General features: G+C 49.3%; 8 protein-coding genes across 8 annotated transcripts; 5 read left to right on the top strand and 3 right to left on the bottom strand.

Moving 5' to 3' along the window:
- The first annotated feature begins 2,749 nt into the window (after positions 1-2,749).
- On the top strand, positions 2,750-4,490 carry BX661DRAFT_184375 (glutamate dehydrogenase). The gene has a single exon (XM_051536484.1). It carries the CDS (start codon positions 3,012-3,014, stop codon positions 4,356-4,358), a length of 1,347 nt encoding a protein of 448 aa, XP_051390832.1. The 5' UTR covers positions 2,750-3,011; the 3' UTR covers positions 4,359-4,490.
- A 1,261-nt stretch (positions 4,491-5,751) lies between these two features.
- Positions 5,752-7,363, bottom strand: BX661DRAFT_184372 (uncharacterized protein). The gene is made up of 3 exons (XM_051536483.1): positions 7,313-7,363; positions 7,069-7,138; positions 5,752-6,782 (listed from the first exon to the last, which is right to left on the bottom strand). The coding sequence occupies exons 1-3, from the start codon at positions 7,313-7,315 to the stop codon at positions 5,977-5,979; spliced, it is 879 nt and encodes a 292-aa protein (XP_051390831.1). The 5' UTR covers positions 7,316-7,363; the 3' UTR covers positions 5,752-5,976.
- A 2,591-nt stretch (positions 7,364-9,954) lies between these two features.
- Positions 9,955-10,710, bottom strand: BX661DRAFT_184367 (uncharacterized protein). Its single transcript, XM_051536482.1, has one exon. The coding sequence runs from the start codon at positions 10,608-10,610 to the stop codon at positions 10,059-10,061; it is 552 nt and encodes a 183-aa protein (XP_051390830.1). The 5' UTR covers positions 10,611-10,710; the 3' UTR covers positions 9,955-10,058.
- Positions 10,711-11,202: 492 nt separating this feature from the next.
- BX661DRAFT_184366 (uncharacterized protein) lies at positions 11,203-11,971 on the top strand. The gene has a single exon (XM_051536481.1). It carries the CDS (start codon positions 11,282-11,284, stop codon positions 11,516-11,518), a length of 237 nt encoding a protein of 78 aa, XP_051390829.1. The 5' UTR covers positions 11,203-11,281; the 3' UTR covers positions 11,519-11,971.
- BX661DRAFT_206177 (uncharacterized protein) lies at positions 11,203-12,985 on the top strand (the record flags this gene model as incomplete). Its single annotated transcript, XM_051538615.1, has 1 exon — positions 11,203-12,985. Exon 1 carries the CDS (start codon positions 11,537-11,539, stop codon positions 12,983-12,985), a length of 1,449 nt encoding a protein of 482 aa, XP_051390828.1. The 5' UTR covers positions 11,203-11,536.
- Positions 12,986-13,456: 471 nt separating this feature from the next.
- On the bottom strand, positions 13,457-14,021 carry BX661DRAFT_199190 (mitochondrial import inner membrane translocase subunit Tim16; the record flags this gene model as incomplete). The annotated part of the gene is made up of 2 exons (XM_051538303.1): positions 13,457-13,824; positions 13,928-14,021. 2 exons carry the CDS (start codon positions 14,019-14,021, stop codon positions 13,457-13,459), a joined length of 462 nt encoding a protein of 153 aa, XP_051390827.1.
- Positions 14,022-14,418: 397 nt separating this feature from the next.
- On the top strand, positions 14,419-17,884 carry BX661DRAFT_184364 (exocyst complex component Sec3-domain-containing protein). The gene has a single exon (XM_051536480.1). It carries the CDS (start codon positions 14,536-14,538, stop codon positions 17,791-17,793), a length of 3,258 nt encoding a protein of 1,085 aa, XP_051390826.1. The 5' UTR covers positions 14,419-14,535; the 3' UTR covers positions 17,794-17,884.
- A 2,093-nt stretch (positions 17,885-19,977) lies between these two features.
- On the top strand, positions 19,978-21,783 carry BX661DRAFT_199188 (uncharacterized protein; the record flags this gene model as incomplete). The annotated part of the gene is made up of 1 exon (XM_051538302.1): positions 19,978-21,783. The coding sequence occupies one exon, from the start codon at positions 19,978-19,980 to the stop codon at positions 21,781-21,783; it is 1,806 nt and encodes a 601-aa protein (XP_051390825.1).
- Between the last annotated feature and the right edge of the window lie 330 nt (positions 21,784-22,113).

Raw genomic sequence — 22,113 nt, 5'->3', positions numbered from 1 at the left:
GCTTTTTTTCAAAAGAAAAAATAGTGCGTGGGCGACGGGCATGGTGGGAAGAAACAAACCCGGTTTAGTATCAGGCCACAAGACCTCAGGCACTATCCGTGCGTCATCTGAGGTGTGAAGGAGCAGCAAGATGGATCGATAAAGACAAATAGAAATGCTTGCAGGTCATGTGCTTCGCAATAAAAAACAATTGGTACTTACCAGGAGGAGCCAGATTGTTCGCTGGCCTGCATTGCGGCTGCAATCTCTGTGTTGCGTGCATAATCCTGCCCAGCTCCTGTTTATTTATTCTTCGTTGCGGGAGTCTGGAAAACAGGCTGGTGATGTGCAATCGATCCAACACTCGCAATGGCCCCAATCTGGAAAAATATTAACGCCGAGGAGGTGCTGCAAGCAAAGCGCCAAATAAAAAAGGAATTGCTCTCATCAAAATAATGGAATAGCGTTTTGGCGGAGTTGTGGACAATAACACGAGTATTCGCATGAAAACGCCTGCTGCCGCTGCCGCTGCCACTGCTGCCGATGTCGCTGATAACGATCGGAGCGATGGGCCAAGAATGTCATCCCAGTGCTTATCGACTCTCGCAGTCACTGCCTCCCCTTATTCCGATGTTTGTTTCTGTTGAAATGGAGAAAAATGCGCCGCTGACGGTGCGCTGGTGGAAAAATGTGACGCGCACACTTAGGCGCCCCCTGATGATTATCGTTAGGCGCCCCCTGATGATTATCGCCGAGTGCCCAAATCATGCAGGGGTAAGTGAGAACAATCCGTTGAAGCGGGCGCAATATACGGGCACCGGTGACAGCATCTCACCCAGCCCTGTAGCCACTAAGCGCGCGCAGATGGCGGCCGATAACGACAGTTGAGCTTAGCAGTATGCATGATGCTGAGGCTCGAAAAGCCGTGGAGTGTGCGTAGATGCTGAGCAGATTAGTGGCATGAGCCCGAGTGATTGAAAATTTAAAGTTTTTTTTGGCTATCCTTGATTAAGCTTTGGAGAATAGGCCGGCGACGGCAGTATTTATACATTCCAGAGCTTCGGCGGGAAAATGCGAGGTAGAGGAGCGCAAGCTATCATTATTGTAAACAGCGCACTTCAGGTGGTGCAAATATGCAATACATGTTGGGCAATTAGCATCAAAGATGTGTCCAGAATGGTGCTGGGACGCCGAAGCGAGGATAGGAAGGAGGGTTGCCTGGGCGTTTCAACCTCACCCCTCTTTTCCCAGCTTGCAGCCACGCAGCCGGAATAATCCGTAAGAATGACGTCGCTTGTCACAGATATCAATACAGGTTTAGCCTTGCATCCATTGCGCATTATCTCATGACTTATCGATGTTTCGATTGTATTGACTCTCGCTAGCCCAGAACAAATATTAACACCGATTGCTTTGCGATAGCGTTTTTCTGGGCGTATGCTGTTATCAGAGCGCATCTATTTGCTCGAGGGCAGCACAAATAAACAGGGGAAGAATCGTCATTCGTATCGTGCCAGATCGCGAGTCATGCGGCGCGACGCGTGGGCAAATATTTGAAATTTCCAAAAATGTGGAACTAGATTGTCTGCTATTTTAGGTGGCTGGGCTGCACCGACCACAAAAAAGAAGCGAGTCTGTTTCCATCCCAGCCTTTTGGCTATCTCTGGTCTGCTGCGCCAGCCAATGGATCGGTTGCGATTAAAGTAGCAGTGTGCGCATACCTCGGAAATGTCTATCCGGTAGAATCCACATGTCCCCCGCCTATCAAAAAAATTGTAACCCGCAACATTGGACTCGAATTGCAGCAAATAGCTGCGCTTCGATTGCTGGCTTACACTAAGAATATAGTCACTTGTAATGTGCAGCTTTCCGCAATAGGCAGTTGCTATCTTCTTTTGGGTGGGAGCAGCCCACAAACGGCATATCGCTTGACAGTATTTGCGGAGGAAAAGCAAGAATGACATAGTTATTTGCGCTTATTCCGAAAATCTCCGGACTATTTTGGGCGGCCCTGCCCTAGCTGTAATTTAAGCAGACAAACACAGCCATTCCGGCAACCCCCGGCACCATTGATTATTGCTGCTCTCACAGAGCACCTAGAACGTGCACGCCCCGCTTTGGTTTACTTTGGACGCGAGCAAGGCGGCTTGAGCGCAAACACGCCGAAATGAGAGCGCACGAACCATGCCCCGCCACCTATTATCTTTAGAATACCATTTTACAGCTTTTGTGGGCTGTGGAAATTAGTTGTTTCCACTGGTCAATATTCCATACCTGTCGGCGTACTTTTTCTTGGCTCACAGGCTCGGAGCTAATAGCAGGTTGAAGCCTGTTATCAACGCCCGACCAAGTAAAAAGACAGTCCCACGGAATTAAAGATTGGTCTGTGATTATCGATTGCACCCGACTGAGGGCCAATTAGTTGCAAAAGGGCAATAACCGCCAAAAAAAAACCACTGCGCTTCTTCCACATGCCAGTGGGAAAGCAAAATAAAAATCCTGGGGGGCGGGTTGGTCACACACTCTCCGTCCCGCCCATCAGTGTCTCCAAAAATTGTTGTGTCACTCCCAATCGCGAGCGTCCTTGCCGCATGCAGTACTCCAATAATGCCTGAGGGCGGTAAACAACCTGTACAACGGAACAATTGGCAAATAGGCGCACGGCCACGGGAAAGGCCCATCTGATGCGCAACAGTTGCTATTTGCGCGCTCTTTCCGGCCTTTGCTAGCAGTGTGCGCTTTTGCCAGCCATATTTTGTTCAAAGAGTAGAAATTGATTTCTGCCTATCTAGGCTATCCTGTCACTTGCGCGCCATTTTCCTTCTAAATGCAAGAATGCGCGCAAGGCCTCGGGGCCGCGACTATATAAAGACCGTCCATTTTCCTTCCCCCTCACCACATCAGCAATATTCAGCACGCAGACAACCAACTTCAATTTAATAACAGTTATCTCGACTCTCTTAATCTCCAAGAGACTCATTTTCTTATACCCACTTGTACTTTTTTCTTACACACATCTAATACTCTAAATCATGTCCGTCGCCGCCGAGAAGATCAGCGCTGTCCGCACCAAGATCCTCCGCCGTGATCCCGAGCAGAAGGAGTTCCTCCAGGCCGTCGATGAGGTCTTTGAGTCTCTGACCCCCGTCTTCGAGAAGGACATCCGGTACCTCGAGGCCTTTGAGCGCCTGGTCGAGCCCGAGCGTCAGATCATCTTCCGCGTCCCCTGGGTCGATGACAAGGGTGTCCAGCAGGTCAACCGTGGTTTCCGTGTCCAGATGAGCTCTGCTCTCGGTCCCTACAAGGGCGGTCTGCGCTTCCACCCCACCGTCAACCTTTCGGTGGTCAAGTTCCTTGCCTTTGAGCAGACCTTTAAGAACTCCCTGACCACCCTGATGATGGGCTCGGGCAAGGGTGGCTCCGACTTCAACCCCCGCGACCGCTCCGACAATGAGATCATGTCCTTCTGCCAGTCCTTCATGACCGAGCTCTTCCGCCACATCGGCTCTGACACTGATGTGCCTGCCGGTGACATCAACGTTGGTGGCCGAGAGATCGGTTACTTGTTCGGCCAGTACAAGCGTCTTGCTAACAACTTCACTGGTGTGCTGACTGGCAAGGATCTCCGCTGGGGAGGCTCCCTCATCCGCCCCGAGGCCACCGGCTACGGCTGCGTCTACTTTGCCAAGAACTACCTTGCATACAAGGGCGAGTCCCTCGAGGGCAAGCGCTGTGTCGTGTCCGGCTCGGGCAACGTCGCCCAGTACACTGCCGAGAAGCTGCTGCAGCTTGGCGCCGTCCCCATCACCTTCTCCGACTCGAACGGCTACATCCTCGAGCCCAACGGTTTTACCCAGGAGCAGATTGAGCACGTCATGGAGCTCAAGAACGTGAGGCGCGTGCGCATTTCCGAGTACTGCGCCTTCTCCGAGAGCGCCCAGTACTTCGAGGGCAAGAAGCCCTGGGAGGTCTCTGCTGACCTGGCCTTCCCTTCGGCCACTCAGAACGAGATCGACGAGGCCGACGCCAAGGTCCTGGTTGCCAACGGCGTCAAGGGTGTCTTTGAGGGCGCCAACATGCCCTCGACCAACGAGGCCATCGAGATCTACAAGAGCGCCAGCGTCATGTTCGGCCCCGCAAAGGCTGCCAACGCCGGTGGTGTTGCCGTTTCTGGTCTGGAGATGGCCCAGAACTCGCAGCGTCTCCAGTGGACCCGCGAAGATGTCGACTCCCAGCTCGAGAGGATTATGAAGGATATCTTTGACAACTCGCTGGCTGCCGCCACCACCTACAACCTTAAGGGTGACATTCAGGCCGGAGCCAACATTGCTGGTTTCCTCAAGGTCGCTGAGGCCATGATCCACCAGGGCTGCGTCTAAATCGGTACTAAAATTGCCTTTCCTTATGCATTATTATTCTTACCTGCTGTATAAAAAATAACATTATAATTTCAACAAACTTTAACATTTTGAAAGAGCTGTCTACAGCTGTTTACAGCTTGAGCGCAAAATATGAAAACATTATTGCTAAAAGTACCAACTTTTCTGGGTGTCATTCGGCGGGTTTCAGCCATGACTCGATAATGATGTTGGAAAAGCGACACTTAATAAGCTGTTATAGATAAGAGTTCGCTCTCGGAGTAGTCGTCAACGGCCCGAGGGGCATACATACCCAGGGGAATCAGTAGTACTCTCGATTAGACTATAAGAAAAGAACGAAGCTACAAGTATGCTGCAAATCGACATCCTTCCCACAGATTGAATAGCAACCTAAAAAGTATTTAGAAACCAGTGGCAATATACCACTATGATTGACGATATTAAACAGTTTGCTGCCTCTTTTAAAGAGAAGAAGCATGGGCAGATGGATTCTTGCGCACACGCTTAAGCTTGGGCTTTGGTTTGAGCGTCGCTGTAGACTCGGCCTCAGCCGACTCTGGCAATGCATTATTGCGCAAGAAACAGGGAGGGCGCTCGCCTTTAAGCAGGGCATTAGGGATTATGCGAAAGTTTAGCACCACAGCCATGTCATGATTCCACTTCCATCTGCCTGATGGCACTTTTTTTGCCATTTTTAATATTAGTTCTGTCGGCCCTGAAGATTTGCAGGCAGTTTTCCATTGTGCACTGAAGCAAGCTGTGGCATAAAATTTGGCAAAGTTTTTCTACTTCCAGAATTGTATTAACGCCTGTTGCAAGCTACCTGCTGCTGCTGCTGCTGCTGTTGCTGTGCGGCCAACTCATCGCATATCCTCTGTCTGATTTTACGCTCGATTTTGCCCCCGCGACCAACCCTTTTCCTCCCCTATCCACCGGATGATATCGGCAGACTGTGGGCGAACAGGCATCCACTGGTCGGACTCTGTTGCGCACTGTCAATAATAAATGCGGCGTCGGCGGTGGTTGCACCTGCGACGGAATTAGATGAATATAATCATATCGTTAAGCGTCACGTTTGCTTCACAGTCAAAGCACCAATCATACACAAACGCTAAATACTTCCCCGCATCTTCAAAATCCTGGGATTTCTGATTTTTTAGGCTAAAAAACTGGGAAAACGGGTTTTGAAAACCCCCTGCTTAAAAATTTGGGCTTTCGCTATAAATGTCTGGAAATTACAAAATCTGTTTTCATTAATGTAGTACCTACAACATTCGACAAACTCCCCTCCCTGCGCTGGTCGAGGATTATTGTAATATTCCAAAAATCGCTCAGCTCGAATATCGATACTAATATTTAAATATTAATATTCAATTTTTAAAGTTTCTTTTGGTTAGTTGGTTGATGAGCTCTTTTGTATTATCGTATTTTACAGGAAAACTTAAACACTGCAACGCAAAATTCGTCGTGACACGCAACCCCAAAAACGGGGGGGGGGCGCGCAGATGGAACAAGGCGGAGTAAACCACATCGCAGTATGGTTTAATGTCGTCCAAAATGATGGATTGAACAGGGGGAGGGCTCACTGCGGCAGTACCATTGTCGCAACGCAAGGCATTTAAACCTGGGCGCGCTTGAAGGCCTCGATCTTCTGGCGAACGCGGTCCTTGCGCTGCTTGGAGTTGAGGGCGGGGGTCTTGTGGCGACGGGGAGCATCGGCCTTCTTCTCGGTGGCAACGAAGGTGGGGTCAGCGCGGATGGCCTTGTGGGCACCAGCGTACATCTCCTCGAGGTCATCGGCGGCAACACCGGCCTTGATGAAGCGGGCAAACTGGGAGCTGTAACGCTCCTCATCCTCCTCCTTCAGGCTGCGCATGTACTCGGCAACGTGGCCACCGAAAATGTAGTCGCGGAGGGTCTCGGCATCGAGCTCCTTGGACTCAACATCGTAACCGGGGAAGCGACGCTCGGAGTGGGGAATGTAAATACCACCGTCCGAGGCACCCTTCATGGCAGCAAAGACCTTCGAGCCAGTGGTGGTGCGGCGGAGACCAACATCAAGGAAAGCCTTGAAGGGGCGGGGTCCGTCCTCGATAGCCTCAACCTCCTGGATGGAGCCGTCAATCTCGGGGAAGCCCTCGTACTTCTGGTCAAGACCAAGCTTGACAAGAACACGGCGAGCAACCAGCAGACCGGTAGCGTAGGCGGCAGCCCAGTTGGTCAGACCAACCTTGACACCGTACTTGGGGAGCTCGTGCGAGTAGGCAGCAGCGAGGACAAAGTCACCCTGAATCTTGGCGTGGACAACCTGGCAGACAATGTCAGTGTTGGTGAAACGGACAACCAGACGGTACTTGGGGGCGTTGTACTTGTTCTTGGCCTGGATAAGCAGATGCTTGCGGGCAAAGTAGTCGGTCTTGCCCTCTATTCAGTGCACATAGATAAACGTCAAATTGTGATTAGTTTCGGTGCTGCTGTGTAATCTTGGTTGTGAGATTCGCAGATTCGGGTCGAATGCACAATACAAAGTGCGGTTGAATTTGGCGTTAAGGTTCAGATAGGAGCGAAAGACTAATTTTGCTTTAAATCCTCAGCAAATGACGCACACGTTGGTGGCCAAATGATCTCGGATGAACTATACTTTTAAATCATCATACAGGTAACTACCAGCTTCAAGAATAGAAACCGCGCACAACGGCGATTTACTTACCACGGCGACGACGATACTTGACCTGGTAGCGCTTGAAGTAAGCCTTGTTCTTCTGGAGCTTAACGAAGGGCTATAGTGGTTGTTCACAAATAATATAATTCGAATTTTGGGAATTAGCAAATTTGCACATTTTCAAAATTCAATTTTTAAGCTATCACGCACAGACGCCTAATTCCTTCAATGGATACGCTGCCATAATGGATTCGCCAATGCTGTCCTATTCGCGATGCGTTCTGATACTCACCATTGTGATGGATGCTAGTTATAATAAGAAAATATACTCCGCTGGTTTAAGAGAAAGAACCAGTCTTGGGGATGCGTGCGCCACGCATTAATACTCACTCTGATTTTTCGCTGCCATTATTTTTTTGCTCATTTTTTTAATGTTTTTTGAGCAAATAATTTGTGCCTAACAAGAAAAGACAATATACTCCAGTACAAAGATTTTTCGCTGATCTGTTGATCTTGATTGAGCTTGAAACCGGGATATTATATTGAGAGCGTAAAATAGCTCAGAAATCAAATCTTTTCTTAAAGGTTATATTGCCCACCATCCCACCGCCCGTCCAAACCCCCACACACCAATGATATAAAATATATATCGAGCAATCCCAACTTTTTTGCAGCTTTGCAACTGCAACTGTCGATTATGCTGCCCGAATATTGGACTCGATCCATGGCCCAACTGAAACACCTTGATATCCTCTCACTTGAACTTGAGCTTGCTTGTCTTGCTGCCAATTTCCTCCTCAACCCTTGTTAACCGTCGACCGTTGACCGCCGTCCACTGACCGCCGCCCCGCGCCCATCGTCGATCGCCCACTGCCCGCGAACTCGTCCCTTGTCGATACCACCACCCCAACCTCGACCTTGACCTCGACCCGATTCTGAAACCGAAAAATACAAAAAAGTACCGGCGACAACTAAACGACAACCAAAAAAAAGGAAAAGGAAAAAGAGAAAAAATACAAAATACAAAAAGAAACAACGCTCTCCCAGGAACACATTTGCTGCCAATTTCACGCACAATACCAACTGCGACGGCCTATACACCAGTAGTTTAACCATCTACATCACCAGCTGCGCTCTCTTCTTCTTCCATTATTGGTCACCAATCGTTGTTCTATGCGCGCTTGCGCTTGCGCTTGCGCTTGCGCTTGCGCTTGCGCTTGCGCTTGCGCTTGCGCTTGCGCTTGAATCGCTATATCCCCATCCATAGTAAAGATCCTGGATAATCTGATGGGTCTTGTCAAAATTCTCAGAGTTCTGGTGGGGTATGTCTTCATCTCTGGAAGATGATCGCTCTCATAATTCTCGCTCGGATACTACGTCTGGGACCAAATTCATTCCCGCGTCTTGCTTGATCAGTGTGGACATTGCCTTTTCATATCAGCGACCTCAACATTGCTGCATCGTCCTCTTTCGCGCACAGGACAAACAAATCTATAATAATAATATACACCCACACATATACATGGAAATTCTACCCTCAAATATATACAAATACACACAATGGGCATCAACAGTCACAAATAGCATCATCACAAGCAACAGAGAAAATAAACATTATGAAAATTCTATCTACCGGAAATTTTGCACCTTGCACCGGCAAGGATTGATATTCAGGCGGGTGCAACCTGATAAACTGTCTCTATTCAAAGATAGTGTTGCACCAGTTGGCTCGTGACCGCACGTTCGACAGAAAAACTGAAACAGCGACGAATGTGTGGGTAAGATGTACGCAGATAGGGGGGCATGCTGTGACTCTAAAACACGAGACGATTCAAAGGCGGAAAATGTACATGTCGGGTGATGCAAATCGAAATAAAGCATCATGCGAATAACACTCTTACAATGCTACAGCTGATGATGGGATTGCACGCTCTGAATGATGGCAGAAAAGACGGCGCTGTCGGAAGAAAAAATGTGGTGACGATATAATGTTCTGAAAAACACTAGGGCAGCGGTAATTGTCGGCGGGGAAATAAAAGACGGGGCTAATGAAGTGGTAAGAAAATATAGAAAGCATGGCAAGCCGTTGGACAGTTCTAACTGGCAAATGCCAACATGCTTAGTGTGGATATCGGGACGAACATAGGCAGAAAGGGGCGGATAGAGATAGGCAAGTACACCACATAACACATAAGGAAGAAACAAGGCAAACAGCCACCGCCGAATGCGGCTACAAAGTGTCTTGTTCATCAGCATCGGACAACCCTGCAATAGAAAAATATATCTTGCTTGCTTGCATCGTGTATGGCTATAGGGAGGAACGGCGAAATGGAGCAGATAAAGATGGGTGAGGCCGGGTCTGGACAAAGGAGAAAGAAGGATAATACAAAGCCAAAGTGGGGGATAATTAATAAAACGGTTGCGAAAGAAGAATGGAGAGGGGAAAACGACGAGCTTTATATATGAGCAGCTAAGTATCATTTGGGCAACAAGGTGCTGCAGCCCTGACTCCCACTCCATTCATTTATATTTTCCATTCGTTTTTGTCCTTGCTCTTGCTCACAATTAAAAAAATTGAAGTCACAAGTTCTTGGCATTTCCGCTGCTAAGCATGAGCGGCAAGCTTTATAGCAGTATCAATTTGTGTCCATCAAAAAATGCTCGAGCAGCGTGGGGCGTACACATTTGCAGTCGTATTTATTTTTTAAAAAAAGAAAATTATACAACGCCAAAGAACACAAAAGATGATATAAAGAGGGAAAATAAGGAGAAAGAAAAGAGAAAATAGCGTGCAATGTTACAGTCTGTCTGTCATTGATAAACGAAAAACTCAAAATTTATTTCTCACTTGTCAGAAGATAGCCTTGTCAGCTGGCTTGCATCAATTGCAATTAGTGACAATTTATTCGAAACAAATTATGTAATTACGAGATTGCCACCTTAATATATTAAACAGAACATTAATGTGCAATCGGGTTGCATTTGCAGTTGCAGGTTTGAAAGCAGTCGCTGTACGCAAAAAGGAAATTGACTCAAGCTCAGTAACAAGCCAAATAGCCACTATCCGGGATATGCGCGGGCATAGGAACATGTACGATAGCGGCGTATTCAGAGGTAGGTCCAGGAGTCGTGTCTTTAAAAATACTGCCAATAGTAGCAGCAGCATAGCCCGGAGACAGAGGCAGGAGCAAAGTTTTAAGAGTAGGCACAGGCAGATAAACGTGGGCAACAAAGAGTGGTTCTAAATCATGAACCTGTCTGTCTAAAAGGGGTGTAGGTGTATGCCAATTGTAAATCGAGGCAAAAGCTGGAGTTGCTGGTACAGGCGCTATGACTAAGGCAGCACAAACTGGTTCAACAGCTATGTTGGTCACCCTGGATGCAGATGTGGGACCGATGATAGGGTGAGCTGGCACAGGTGCCGGTATTTTATTACTGCTAGCGGGTGCCAGGTTAACTCCATCCGGAACAGAGGCTGCATATATGGGCTCAGCCTGGTAAACCCCCTCTCTGGCAAGAGCAGCAGCAACAAGAGTAACGGTGACAGCAAGTGGCTTCATGTATAAAAAATGTGTCAAAAAGTTAGTCATTTAAAAAGGAAAGCAAAACAACACGTTGAACGCTTTTTGGTTAGCAATAGATAGCATCTGAACTGATGATATCAATATCATGTGAACACACTAAATCAATTTAACTTTTCTCATATGTTACAAGGGAACTTACCAGATTGATATATGTAAATGCAAATATACAAAAAAGCAGCGTAATTAATTGACAAGTAGAGCGCACTTCTATCACAAAAATGGCATGATGAACAACTAGCCGTACAATTGTGATATGCAGAGCACCAAGGGGTTTCATGCTTACACGTCCCATATATGCAGGTACCAAAATGTACGCCAGAAAGCCACTCCTAGTTTTTATGTTAAATACATTGTTGTCTAGCCACAATGGCTGGAACCGGTTCTATATAATCCACCAAAACAAACGAGTCAAACAGCACATCCCTCAATTTTATTTTCTATATTCCTGCTGGGCAATGTTGAGGATGCACATTAAATGACATTGTTTATTTTTGTGCGCATTGTTCATTTTACATGAAAGATTAAATGATATCGAGTCAATCTAAAATATACAATATTGTACAAAATTAAACGGGCAATTTTCTATTACAGCAATATTCTTGTTTAAACGCCACTTTGTTTAGTTGCCTCCCTTATTTTCCAATTTGAATCAAGCAAAAAAACAACAGAATTCATTGATGCTGTTTATTATCCAACTCAGAAAACTGTCGGCCCTTTTATTAACAGCACAGCTCCATCCGCAATGGCGTGCTCTTCACTCCTGTTTCTCAAACTTTTGCAAAACACATAAATATTTTTCCCTCTATTTTTCTCCTTCTTGTCCTCCAGCTACTACTATCCACGCCAACATTTATTACGACAAACATTATCCTCACTATTACAAGCTAAAAACATCTCTAGAACCATCATTTTAACGACCTTCCGAAACAAACATGCGCCTTATCTGTGTCAGCATTGCTACACTGGCGCTGACACTGGCCCTGCCACCGCAGTTTGCTCCCCGCTATAACCGCAGGGCTAATGATCTTGAAGCGGCAATTTACGACGAGCTTGTTGACGCTTTCGCCCTGGACCCAGTTATTTCTGCGGCTCTTGATGGTAACGTTGACATTGCCGGTGGTGATGTTGCTGGTATTACCGATAACATTGCAGATATCAATGCAATGACTCCGGCTGCAGTGCTTCCTCAAGCAGCAACCGCCAATGCTCTGCCCGCGTTAACTGCTAGTACAATGTATCCAGTTGCACCAGCACCTCTGCCCGCTGCAGCACCAGCACCAGCACCTTTGCCCGCTGCAGCACCAGCACCTTTGCCCGCTGCAGCACCAGCACCTTTGCCCGCTGCAGCACCAGCACCTTTGCCCGCTGCAGCACCAGCACCTTTGCCCGCTGCAGCACCAGCACCAGCACCAGCACCGGCCCCAATTTACGACCAAGCTATTGCAGCAGTCAGTTATGCATTGGCTCCAACTGTTGCACCAACTGTTGAACCTGTTGCTGAGCCTATGCCAGTACCAGTGGCTGCACCTGTAGCTGATTCAGTACCTGCGCCAGTATATTTACCCGCACTGGCTTCTGCAGTGGTCCCTGCACCAGTGGCTGCACCTCTACCAGTACCAGTGGCTGAACCTGTACCAGTACCAGTGGTTGCACCTGTACCAATTGTTGCGCCAGTGACTGATACTATTGTTACTTCAGTTTCTGCTCCTGCACAAGCACCTGTACCCGTAACTGAACCTGTATATGCACTCACACCTGCACCTGTCCCTATTCCTGCACCCGTTCCTGAACCTGCTTCTGCACCAGTACCTGCCCCAATTTACACTGCCCCTCCTTTTTCTTATGACCTGGCACTCACCGAGGCCAGCAGTACCAACCAGGTTGTGGCTCAACCAGCACCGGTGCTTCCTGTTCCTCCGAAAACGCATACATCTTACTTACCCTCGCTAAATATGCCTGCATTTCCCGCAATTCCTGCCATTGTGTCTCCTGTTATGCCCAAGCACCCACAAGTAGATGCTCAGAGGCTGTTCAATGGAAGTGTAGCACCCATAATTTTGAATTCTGGTCAATACACTGCACCAGCTCAACCAGCTACCTTTATTGCTGGACCCACCGCACAGTCGGTATTGTTACCTCCGACGGTGCCCGCAGAGCAGTACGTTCAGGCGGTGCCCGTATCCCCCGCAGCACAGTACACATTGGCAGCGCCTGTTGCCCCCGTGGCAAATGTTCTGCCCGCCCCTCTAGCTGAGCCCGCTGTAGGTGATATTGCGAATGCCAATGGTGGTGCATTCAATCCACTCGGAGGTCTTTTTAAGGGGCTCTCAGATGGACTCAGCAGCTTGTTCGGCGGGCTTGGTAGCCTTGTCACGTTCTAGAACGGGTCCATTTTAACTCAATGCATCTAGGCCATTTGCTTGACCAGATCTGACAGACGTCTTTTATCTAATATATTTTTACGACTATTCACGACCACGCCAACTCCCCATTTAGGTGCACTGCCAGTGTGCATATCTGTTTAAGCAAACTAATACCATTCACGGATTTATTAAAACCTTTCTCGCTTCGTTCACCCCGTTTTAAACCAGTTTCGCACAGCCAAATGGCTAAAATAATCAAAATAAAATCAATAAAAGGCATTAAAGTAAAGCACATACATCACAAAAATAATATACATTTTCGACAACTAAAGTGCTTAGCAATATAACCTGCTGGTCCACTTCATCTACATGTTTACTTTTTAAATCAAAACAAAATAATAAAATCGCGCACACCAATCAATGGAGAGGCGATAGGGTGTTATCCGCGCCGCACACATACTTTTTAAGGGATAAAATTTCATAAAGTGCTCATTGGGGCTTGCTGTTGCTGTCCGACGGAGGACCATCGGGCTTGGTGCTGTCGGGTGCAGTGGACTCAGCCGGGGCCTCGCCAGCAGCTTCCTGCTGTGCCTTGAGCTTTTCCTGGGCCCAATGCATCTCTATCCGTTCACGAGCGCGAATAATCTTCGATTGCAGGTAGAATGAGCCGCCTTTTTTCGGATCGTTGGTGGCAAATAGGTGCTCGAACTTTTTGACCATATCCTCCTTGTTGTTCGGATCCTGAATGTTCAAAATCTTGGTCGACTCGTCCACTGTGATTCCAGAAGCCTGTGTCATCCTATCTCCGTCCGCAGACTCCTTCATGTTGCCAGCTGCCGCCCGCGCCGCCGTTGAGTCTATTGAAAGGACATGTGCAAGATCAATGTTAGTGTGATATCGCTAATATGCCTCGTGCATCTACCCTTCAAGACGCTTCTCATGCAAAACATATAAACTTACTCGCTCCTGCCTGCTTGTATGCGTCGCCGAATGCCCGGCCAACAATGCGGGTGCCTGTCATGAGCATTTGTATAATCGCCTTTGGTGCCGACATTGTGCGTATCTATCTTATCGCAGTGGTGCTAGTGCTGCAATCAATGTAGGTATAAAGTAGAGGTAAAATGAACAACTCGGGTGCAAGAAGAGAGTTTGAATTGAAAGTGTATAATGTCAATGGCACACGAATCGAGATAAATACAGAGAAAAAACGAGTAATTAAGTGCACTTAGCAACGGTTTACTCAAGGTCTACTCAAGGCTTGGGTATCACCATCAGCACTTTTGAAACCGATCGTTGATTTACCAATATCGAAATCAAATCAATTCTGCGCTTCACGTGATGAATGGCTTCAGGAGAGAGAAAGAGTGCGGGGGTTCAGGACACATGTCGATAGTATCAAAATGAAGTGAATGGACCTGACTTCGATTTCAATCTCCACTTACTTCAGCGCACACGCAAAGCTCAAGCGCTGTTTTTTACTCCTTTTGCAAGAGATTATAATAAAATTTACATCTTGTTTTTGTTTTTTGTTTTGCATTTATTTACATTATTAATTTTGCTTTTGTGACATGACGTCAAAAACAGAAATGGCAAAGGCCAAGGCCATTGCCGACGTGCTACGACAGCAGCTATTTATCGGTGTTGAGGCCACGACTGCCCAAGAGAATGCTGCCAAGGCCAGCTCTGGTGGCCAACAGCCACGCCACGAGCGTTTGCTCAACATGATTAGCGTCATGGAGCGAGACAACTCGAAAGGCAGTGGCACAGCGAAGCCTCGAATGCTGTGCATTACAGTCAAGCGCAACCGGAAACTGCGGCTGCGCAAGGTGAAGATGAACAACAATCGTGCTGAAATTAGCAAGACCTGGACCATGGACGAGGTCAAGGCCATCGAATTCAAAGAGCCGACGCGATTTTCGCTGCAGCTGAATCACAAGTACGACTTCACCGCCTCCGATGCCGTGCTGGTCGAGGGGTTTGTGCAGATGCTGGTGAGCTTTTGCAACAAGTACGCGCTCAAGCCCCCACGGTACATCAACACTGTGTCCGGAGGAGCCCAGGGGTCGACGCCTTTTGGAAGCGCTAGTGTTGTCAGGCCCAGAACCGTTTATGGCAGGAATGCTCAGCAGCACACCCGCAACCCTTCTGTTCCGACAATGCCCTCGTTTGACCCGCCAAGGTTGATGCAGCAGCAAGCGGATGGCTCTTTGACTGAAGCCCAGGCCCGCGCCCGCCCACAGACGCGAGGAAATGCGCGCGGCGGTCCAGGCGACCAGAGCGCCCTGATGCGGCGCATGACAAAGTACGTAGCGGATCACGGCGGCGACGTCTCGGCGTTGGTGCCCATGGACGCGCCACCTATCGAAGAGGGAGTCGATAATGCAATGGACGGCGAAGATATGGAGGAGGCGGCGGATGACGTCGAGGATATGCTGCTGGATGAGGCCTTCATGCTTTCCGCGGACGAACTGGTTGGTGAATTTGGGTGGCGAGCGAACATTGGCGCGGCACAGCTTGAGTCGCGCCTTATGAGTGAACTGAACAAGCTCGAGTCTGAGAACGTGCGTGATATGCTTGAGGCCGACACGCAGGTCCCGAAGCTGATCCAGGAGCTTGACCAGGCCATTTCGCACTTGGAGCGGATGGACGAAATGCTCAAGTTCTACAGCTTGGAGCTCGAGTCGATGGACGGCGACGTGCGAAAGATTCAGATAGAGAACGAGGGCCTGAAGGTCGAGGAGGCCAATCAACAGCGCCTGCTCGTTGAGCTGGAGAAGATTCTCAAAACGATTACGCTGTCTGAGGACGAGCTGCAGGTGCTGCGCAACGAGTCCTTGGAGACAACCGACGGCATTGAGCGTGTTGAGCGCGTGGCCGCCTCGCTCAAGCGCATGCTGGGCACGACGCCCGGGGACGGGCTGGGCGGGCTCGAGGCCACTCATGAGAAGATGAAGAAGTATGAGTTCTACTGCTCAAACTTTTCGACACGCGTGTACGACTACCTCAAGGTTATGTTTCAGTTTAAAATTGACGGCAGCATCAATGACAAGGGCCGGAACACCGTGCGCGGTATTCGCCTGATCAGCGGGCCAGACCACGTGCACAAGATGATGGTCAAGTATGCCGGGCTAACGCTATGGCTCAAGGAGGCCAAGCCGTCAGCGGACAAGGAGCTCCAGGCACTGTACATCCAGTGCATGAACACGCTGTACGGGAACCAAACCAAGGAGCTGGTGGACTCGTGCCGGCCATTCTTCTTCAGGTACCGCCACGATGTCAGCAGCGGCGGGCCCAATCCGATTTCTGAGTTCTCGTTTTCGACCAACGTCGGTGCGGCGGCGAGCAGCAACACAGGGCGTAGGCTCAGCCTGGACGGAATCAGCGGCGCCGCACATCACGCTATTGCGTCTGCTGTCAGGGGAGACGGAGGTGGCGCCGGAGGCGCTGCCAGTGGTGCCGGTGGGAACTATGGCGGTGCGGGGGTCGTGCCAAGCAATGAGATGCAGCCGTCCGAGGCTTTTGCAATTGCACTGGAGAATGTCGTAGCCAACGTTATCTCTGAGCAGAACTTTATATCCGACCTGTTCCACTACGTGCCGCCCTCCCACACTCGCGCCGTCCGCCGCTCGCAGTCGACTCGCAGCGCAGCACACCGCCATACCAGCGAAAGCGAGGCTGCTAAAGCCAAGCTGGGGGAGAACGTCACCTTTTACAACTGGGTCACACACAAGCTGCGCCCGATCGAGCACTGGGACATACCACGCTCCAAGCTGGACTCAAAGGGCGTTGTCAGCCAGACGGTGCACTTTGGCTCTGTGAAGGAGGTCAAGAGCATGCTTGATCTGCTCTTTGGCAAGCTGGTTTCTCAGGTCGATTCGCTTATTGACATGGGCACACGCTTTGACCCATCCCAGGCCGTCGGCATGCTGGTCGCTGTGGCAAAGGCTCTCGATCTGTGCCGAGGAAGCGATCAAGGCTTTTTGATCAACCTTTTGGAGAGGTCCAGTGACAAGCTGGAGACGCTGTTCCAGAGCTACATCTCTGAGCAGGCACGCGCCATTGAGGCCACAAAGGTTGTCACCAAGAAGCGCGTCGGAGTACTGCCATTTGCGCGCATCTTTCCAAAGTTTATTGCACACATCGAGACGTTGGTCGGGGAGACCGGGTACACCGCGCGCGCAATTGCTGACAATGCCTGCAGCCGTATTTCGCGTCTGATCTTTGACACGCTCGAGTCATTGCTGCGCGAGGCCGAGCGCAACGCGCAGAAGAACACAGACGACAAGGACGCGCAGAAGGAGCAGCTGAACACTCATGTGCTGCTGCTGGAGAACATGTATGTCATGCTCACCGGACTGCAGTCGTACAAGGCCCGCGGATGCGGCTCATACTTTATGCCCACTCTGGACACGTACCTGGATCATGCGCAGGTTGTCCAGCGCAAGGTGACTCGGGCGTATATTAAGGATGTCCTTTCACGTCCGATGGGCCGGCTGGTCAGTTTTTTCGACGCCGTCGAAAGGTGCCTGGCTGCCAACAAGGACCCGCTGGCGATACCGAATCTAGGAAAGAGCCAGCTGAAGAAGGTCATTCAGGCGCACTCCAACAGCAGCATGCGCGAGAACATCAAGCAGCTTTACAAGCGCGTCGAGAAGCATTTTGCAAATGAGCCCAAGCTGCGCATGATCGTTTGGCAGTCGATCACCGATGACATTTTGTCAAACTACCAGCGCTTTGTCACTGTGCTGGCGCGCACCTACAAGAGCACCAACCTGTCGCTGGACTTTACACAAGCAGAACTCACACGCTGGCTGAACGAGCGCTAATATCACTTTTGTTTTAATTTTTCTCTAATTTTCTATTTAATTTCTCTCCTATTTGTATTGCACACATATATTATTTAGTTGTCACATTCAACCATGTCCTGACAACAAGTGCCAGTTAGAATCCCCGGGCTAGAATTGCGTTGATTCAGTTGTGATACTAGTGGTATATTTTAGTATTTGTTTGTAAATTAGTAGTGGCTGCATTCCAAAATGGCAATGATGCTCGGGATTACCAACCGACATTTTGCGTGGGAAATCGTTTTTTAAAACTTTATGTTCAGATGTGCACGATTATGCATGGTTGAAGGTGTCTGGAATGGATGTGCAAATTTCTTATTGAATTTTTTTTTGGTATGCGGCGATATAGTGGCATATTGCAATGTATACACGGGAGTACCAAACAACTTGATATGCAGAACTAATTTAATTATTCTCCGACGCTATATATTCACACAACAAGCCACACTCTTGAACTTCGCATGAAGCAAAGTTGCTGGCGATGATTTGTTTCGGTACATTTGTGTAATACACTACATATTTGGTGGCACTGACCAGCTGAGTTTTTTCCCCCATAAAAGTAGGGATGGGCATATGCAGCAGCACATGTTGAAAGCGCCGGGTTATAACTTCAAAGATTTGAAAGATAAAGAAAGACGTCCTATTAATTTTGTATCCAACAAGATGCTTGGAAACTCAGTCATGTATTCAGAAAAGCATATATCCGGGAGTTTGGAACCAGACTACAAAAATGTAATATCATAATTTGATATACAAAAAATAGTGTGACAAAAATACAATCTCCTCTTGTTTAAAGCGCTAATCGATAACATGAAGCGCGTGTAAATTTAAATATACTTGACATTTTTCGGCGAGCAAGAGCAAATGTTTTGTTGTCAAATGTTTTGTTGTCTTGCCGAATTGTGCAATCGGAAAAATAATTGCGAGACACGGCCAGCAGCAAGGAGTGTAATTTTTTTTAGAAAAAAATGTGAAAAGCTGCAATGGACAAATACGTCCAACAATGCACATTAAAAGAATGCTCTTAGTTGGATCATGTGCTGCACAGCCGGAATCATCACTCGTTCTTGGCCAAAAATAAACACCAACCATTCCGGGGAGAGTCGGCGCTGGCTACCATGTTCAATCAATTGCAGCACAGGCAAAGCGACCATGTAATTAAATATTCATTTAATTGTTCTTGTCTGCGCTCCCTTGCCACAACTACGCGGGCTCCCATTCGCCAAAGTTTGAAGTTTGGCCAACGCCACTTGGAAACTCCCACTTGTTGATGTTAAAGCAGGTGAATACATACCCATTGAGCACTGCGCAAATGTGGGCAGTTATCAAGCATCCCGTCCATAGATGGCTTGTATTCAAGTATGTGTGGGTGGGTGAGTGGGTGCGAACAGGCCAACCTACCAATTCACACTCCCGTGCTCGCTCTCCGCCTTCGAAAAATACAATTCGCCCAACACTTCAATTTTTAAGTGGACGGGAAAAGCAGCATGGTTTTTTATTTGCAGCAAATCCGCGTCGCCTCCTCATTCCCCAATCCCTGTGTACCCGCCCCTCACCCGCGCACTTCATTGTTTCGTCTAGTCAAAAAACTGCGACAAACCATTTAAAAAGAGGACCCTGCCCTCCATTCATTGCGCGCAAATTTTTTAACCTACAAAATTGCTAGGCTTTTTTTTAATATTTTTTAGCATACTTCTCAGCTTTGCATACATATATATAATATATACTGCCCGACGCGTCTCGTATTGCAGTATTTCTACACAAATCTATTTAATAGCTGTCACGGTTTAGCCGCTTTTAACAACACAATATCCTATTTTATCCCATCTCAGACTCTAAGGACCACACCCCATTTTGGTTACTTAGGATCTCAGCCTAAGCTCTCAAGTTACACGCAACAGCAACAGCCGCAATACCCACCAAGTAGAGCAGCAGTCGCCATATCCAGGGCCCAATTTTGCAGACACATGTTCGCGTAGTAATCCCTTATACTACGCCTTTTCCACCTTTCCCTTCTCCTTTACCGCAGCTACCGCATCTCTCGCGTACACTTTTTTCGCCTGTAAAACCTCATAGCTTTGGTTATTCTGCGCCTAATTGCTATTTAAACCCAGCACTAGAAGCCGAAATCACAGCAACAAAAAAATCAGCACTAGACCGCGGGTAATGATAACCAGCTCAGGAGTATCCGTCGCACCGATGCCACTAAGCGACAGAGCGACAGACGAGATTTCGGCATTTTCGTTCGGCACGGCCCCGCGCAACGCACGACGCATCGTTCGCATGCAATGCCAGCCAATCGCCAGATTCACACGCAAGCAGGCGCTCCGGACCAAAATGGCGGCAAATCACAGGTCCGAGGTCAATCCTGAAATTAAGCGCAAAGGAAAATCCGTGTCCACACACAGTGGTCCCGCCATCTGGCTGCCATCAGATATCATCAATGCCATCGCTGACGCCGTAATCATCACCGTCCATGTAAGCGACACACGCCAGTTGACGCTGCAGCGTCTGGGTGCCACGCCCGCGCTGGCGGAGGAGGCACAAAAGGCGCTGCGCATTCTCACTCATGTTAGCCGTGACTGGCGGGCTGCTCTGCTGCCGCGTGCCTGGCGCACCGTGCAACTGACCGGCTCTAGCGGCCTCCTCAGCGCCCATGACATCCACGCCTTTGCCGCACAAAGCGTGCGTCGCCTGGTCGTGCCCTGGGGTGCCATGGCCGCGCCCGTGTCGTGGATGGCGGCTGGGGATGGCATGTTCTTTGGGGACGCCAACAACGATGCCGGCAGCAGCAGCAATGGCAGCAGCAGCAGCAGCGACAGCATTGTTGGTTTCAGTGTCGACAGCTGCAGCCGCCTGCACAGAGGCAAGGATGCCCCCAACGGAGACTCTGCAAGCACCAACCGGCTACGCAGCGTGTTTGGTGATCAGGCATGGCCTGCCGTTGAGCACCTCGACATGTCGTTCATGCCGCTTATCTGCTACCAGGGCTTTGCCGCGCACATTCAGCGCACAATGCCGCGCTTGCGCTCAATGCGCATTGATGGGTTTGTGCCAGCCACTGCTCTGGCCGACATTCTGCAATGCGCCCAGTTGCTGCCCCTGGCCGCCATCGAGATTGCCGGCAGCGTGTGGGCTAATTCCGACAGTGGTCGCCGCAGCTCAGGCTCATCCTGGCGCTCGTCGCTGTCGACTGTGGCAGCTATCGAGACAGCGAAAATCCAAGGCTCCGCTGCTGTCGCTGCCGTTGATAGTGCATATCTGTGTACGGCCATACACCAGCTGCCTGCAGTGCACCCGTCACTGTCAATACTGGCCGTCACTGGCGACGCCCTGCGCTCACACACAGTGTTTGCATTTGCCATGGCGCAAACGTCGACGCTCCGCGCGCTTCACCTGATTGAGTGCGACTACAAAGTTATTGACATGCTACGGTTCGGGCGCATCGAGGAGCGGCACATGCAGGCGGTCGAATGGGCGACGACGCAGATGGTGCTGCCCAGTCAGGAACAGCAAGCACACTATTCCGGAATTCGTGGCGGACGCAGAGCTGCCACACGGGAGAGCTCGCCGCAGCCCGTGCTTTGGGCGGCTTTGAAAGAATTGCACATTGATAACTACTTTATGGCGCCGCGCGAAAACACCGGACTGCGTATCTACGCTGACTGCATGCCTGCGCTCGAGCAGGTTGTTGTTGGCAATATGGAGCCCAGCGACAGTCATCATCCGGCACCTGCTGCTGCTGGTGCTTCGCAAGTGCCGAGGCTGTCCGGGGTATTTCCCGAATTGACTTACATTAAAGCGCCGGTTTTCGATATTCGGTCGCTGCCTGATCATGCTCCTGCTTTGCGCTCGTTGTGCGTCGCTGGGGCCGGTTGTGTGCTGGCGCAGGCGATGGCGCCGACTTGGCAGGATATTGCCGCGCTGCTGAGCTCGAGCCTACCGCTGAAGCGTACCATCTTTAGTAGCTGAACTGAGCTGGAAAGCTGCTAATATTTTTATTTTTTATATATCCTACTACATTTAATAACAGGGAAGCAACGCCATTTCTTCCTCTCTCTCTTTCCATTGCTTGTCCCCTCTTCGTTACCTGATCGCGCACGCAAATCAATGTCTATTAGCGTTGGTCCTCTTTTGGATAGCCAAATCCCAGTTGCAAGCATTGCTGCCCCCGTTTTTGATGGCATAGCACAAGTTACAACTGGCATGGCTCCTTTGGATGTTGCACCCCTCCCCTATAAAAATGGTGCCCGAAATCAGATAGCGCTTTTGTAACAGAGATATTGCGGCAAGCCTAAACAT

Source organism: Kickxella alabastrina (assembly GCF_025024165.1).
Source record: "Kickxella alabastrina strain RSA 675 chromosome Unknown BX661scaffold_15, whole genome shotgun sequence".
Lineage (NCBI taxonomy): Eukaryota > Fungi > Kickxellomycota > Kickxellomycetes > Kickxellales > Kickxellaceae > Kickxella > Kickxella alabastrina.
This window is presented reverse-complemented; position numbering and strand designations above follow the sequence as displayed.

Excerpts from the sequence above, each read along its gene's own strand:
- BX661DRAFT_184375 (XM_051536484.1), top strand. The coding sequence starts at position 3,012 with ATGTCCGTCGCCGCCGAGAAGATCAGCGCTGTCCGCACCAAGATCCTC.
- BX661DRAFT_184372 (XM_051536483.1), bottom strand. Across the intron at positions 6,783-7,068 it reads CAAGTATCGTCGTCGCCGTG|AGGGCAAGACCGACTACTTT; the intron begins GTAAGTAAATCG and ends TGCACTGAATAG.
- BX661DRAFT_184367 (XM_051536482.1), bottom strand. The coding sequence starts at position 10,610 with ATGACTAACTTTTTGACACATTTTTTATACATGAAGCCACTTGCTGTC.
- BX661DRAFT_184366 (XM_051536481.1), top strand. The coding sequence starts at position 11,282 with ATGCTGTTTATTATCCAACTCAGAAAACTGTCGGCCCTTTTATTAACA.
- BX661DRAFT_184364 (XM_051536480.1), top strand. The coding sequence starts at position 14,536 with ATGACGTCAAAAACAGAAATGGCAAAGGCCAAGGCCATTGCCGACGTG.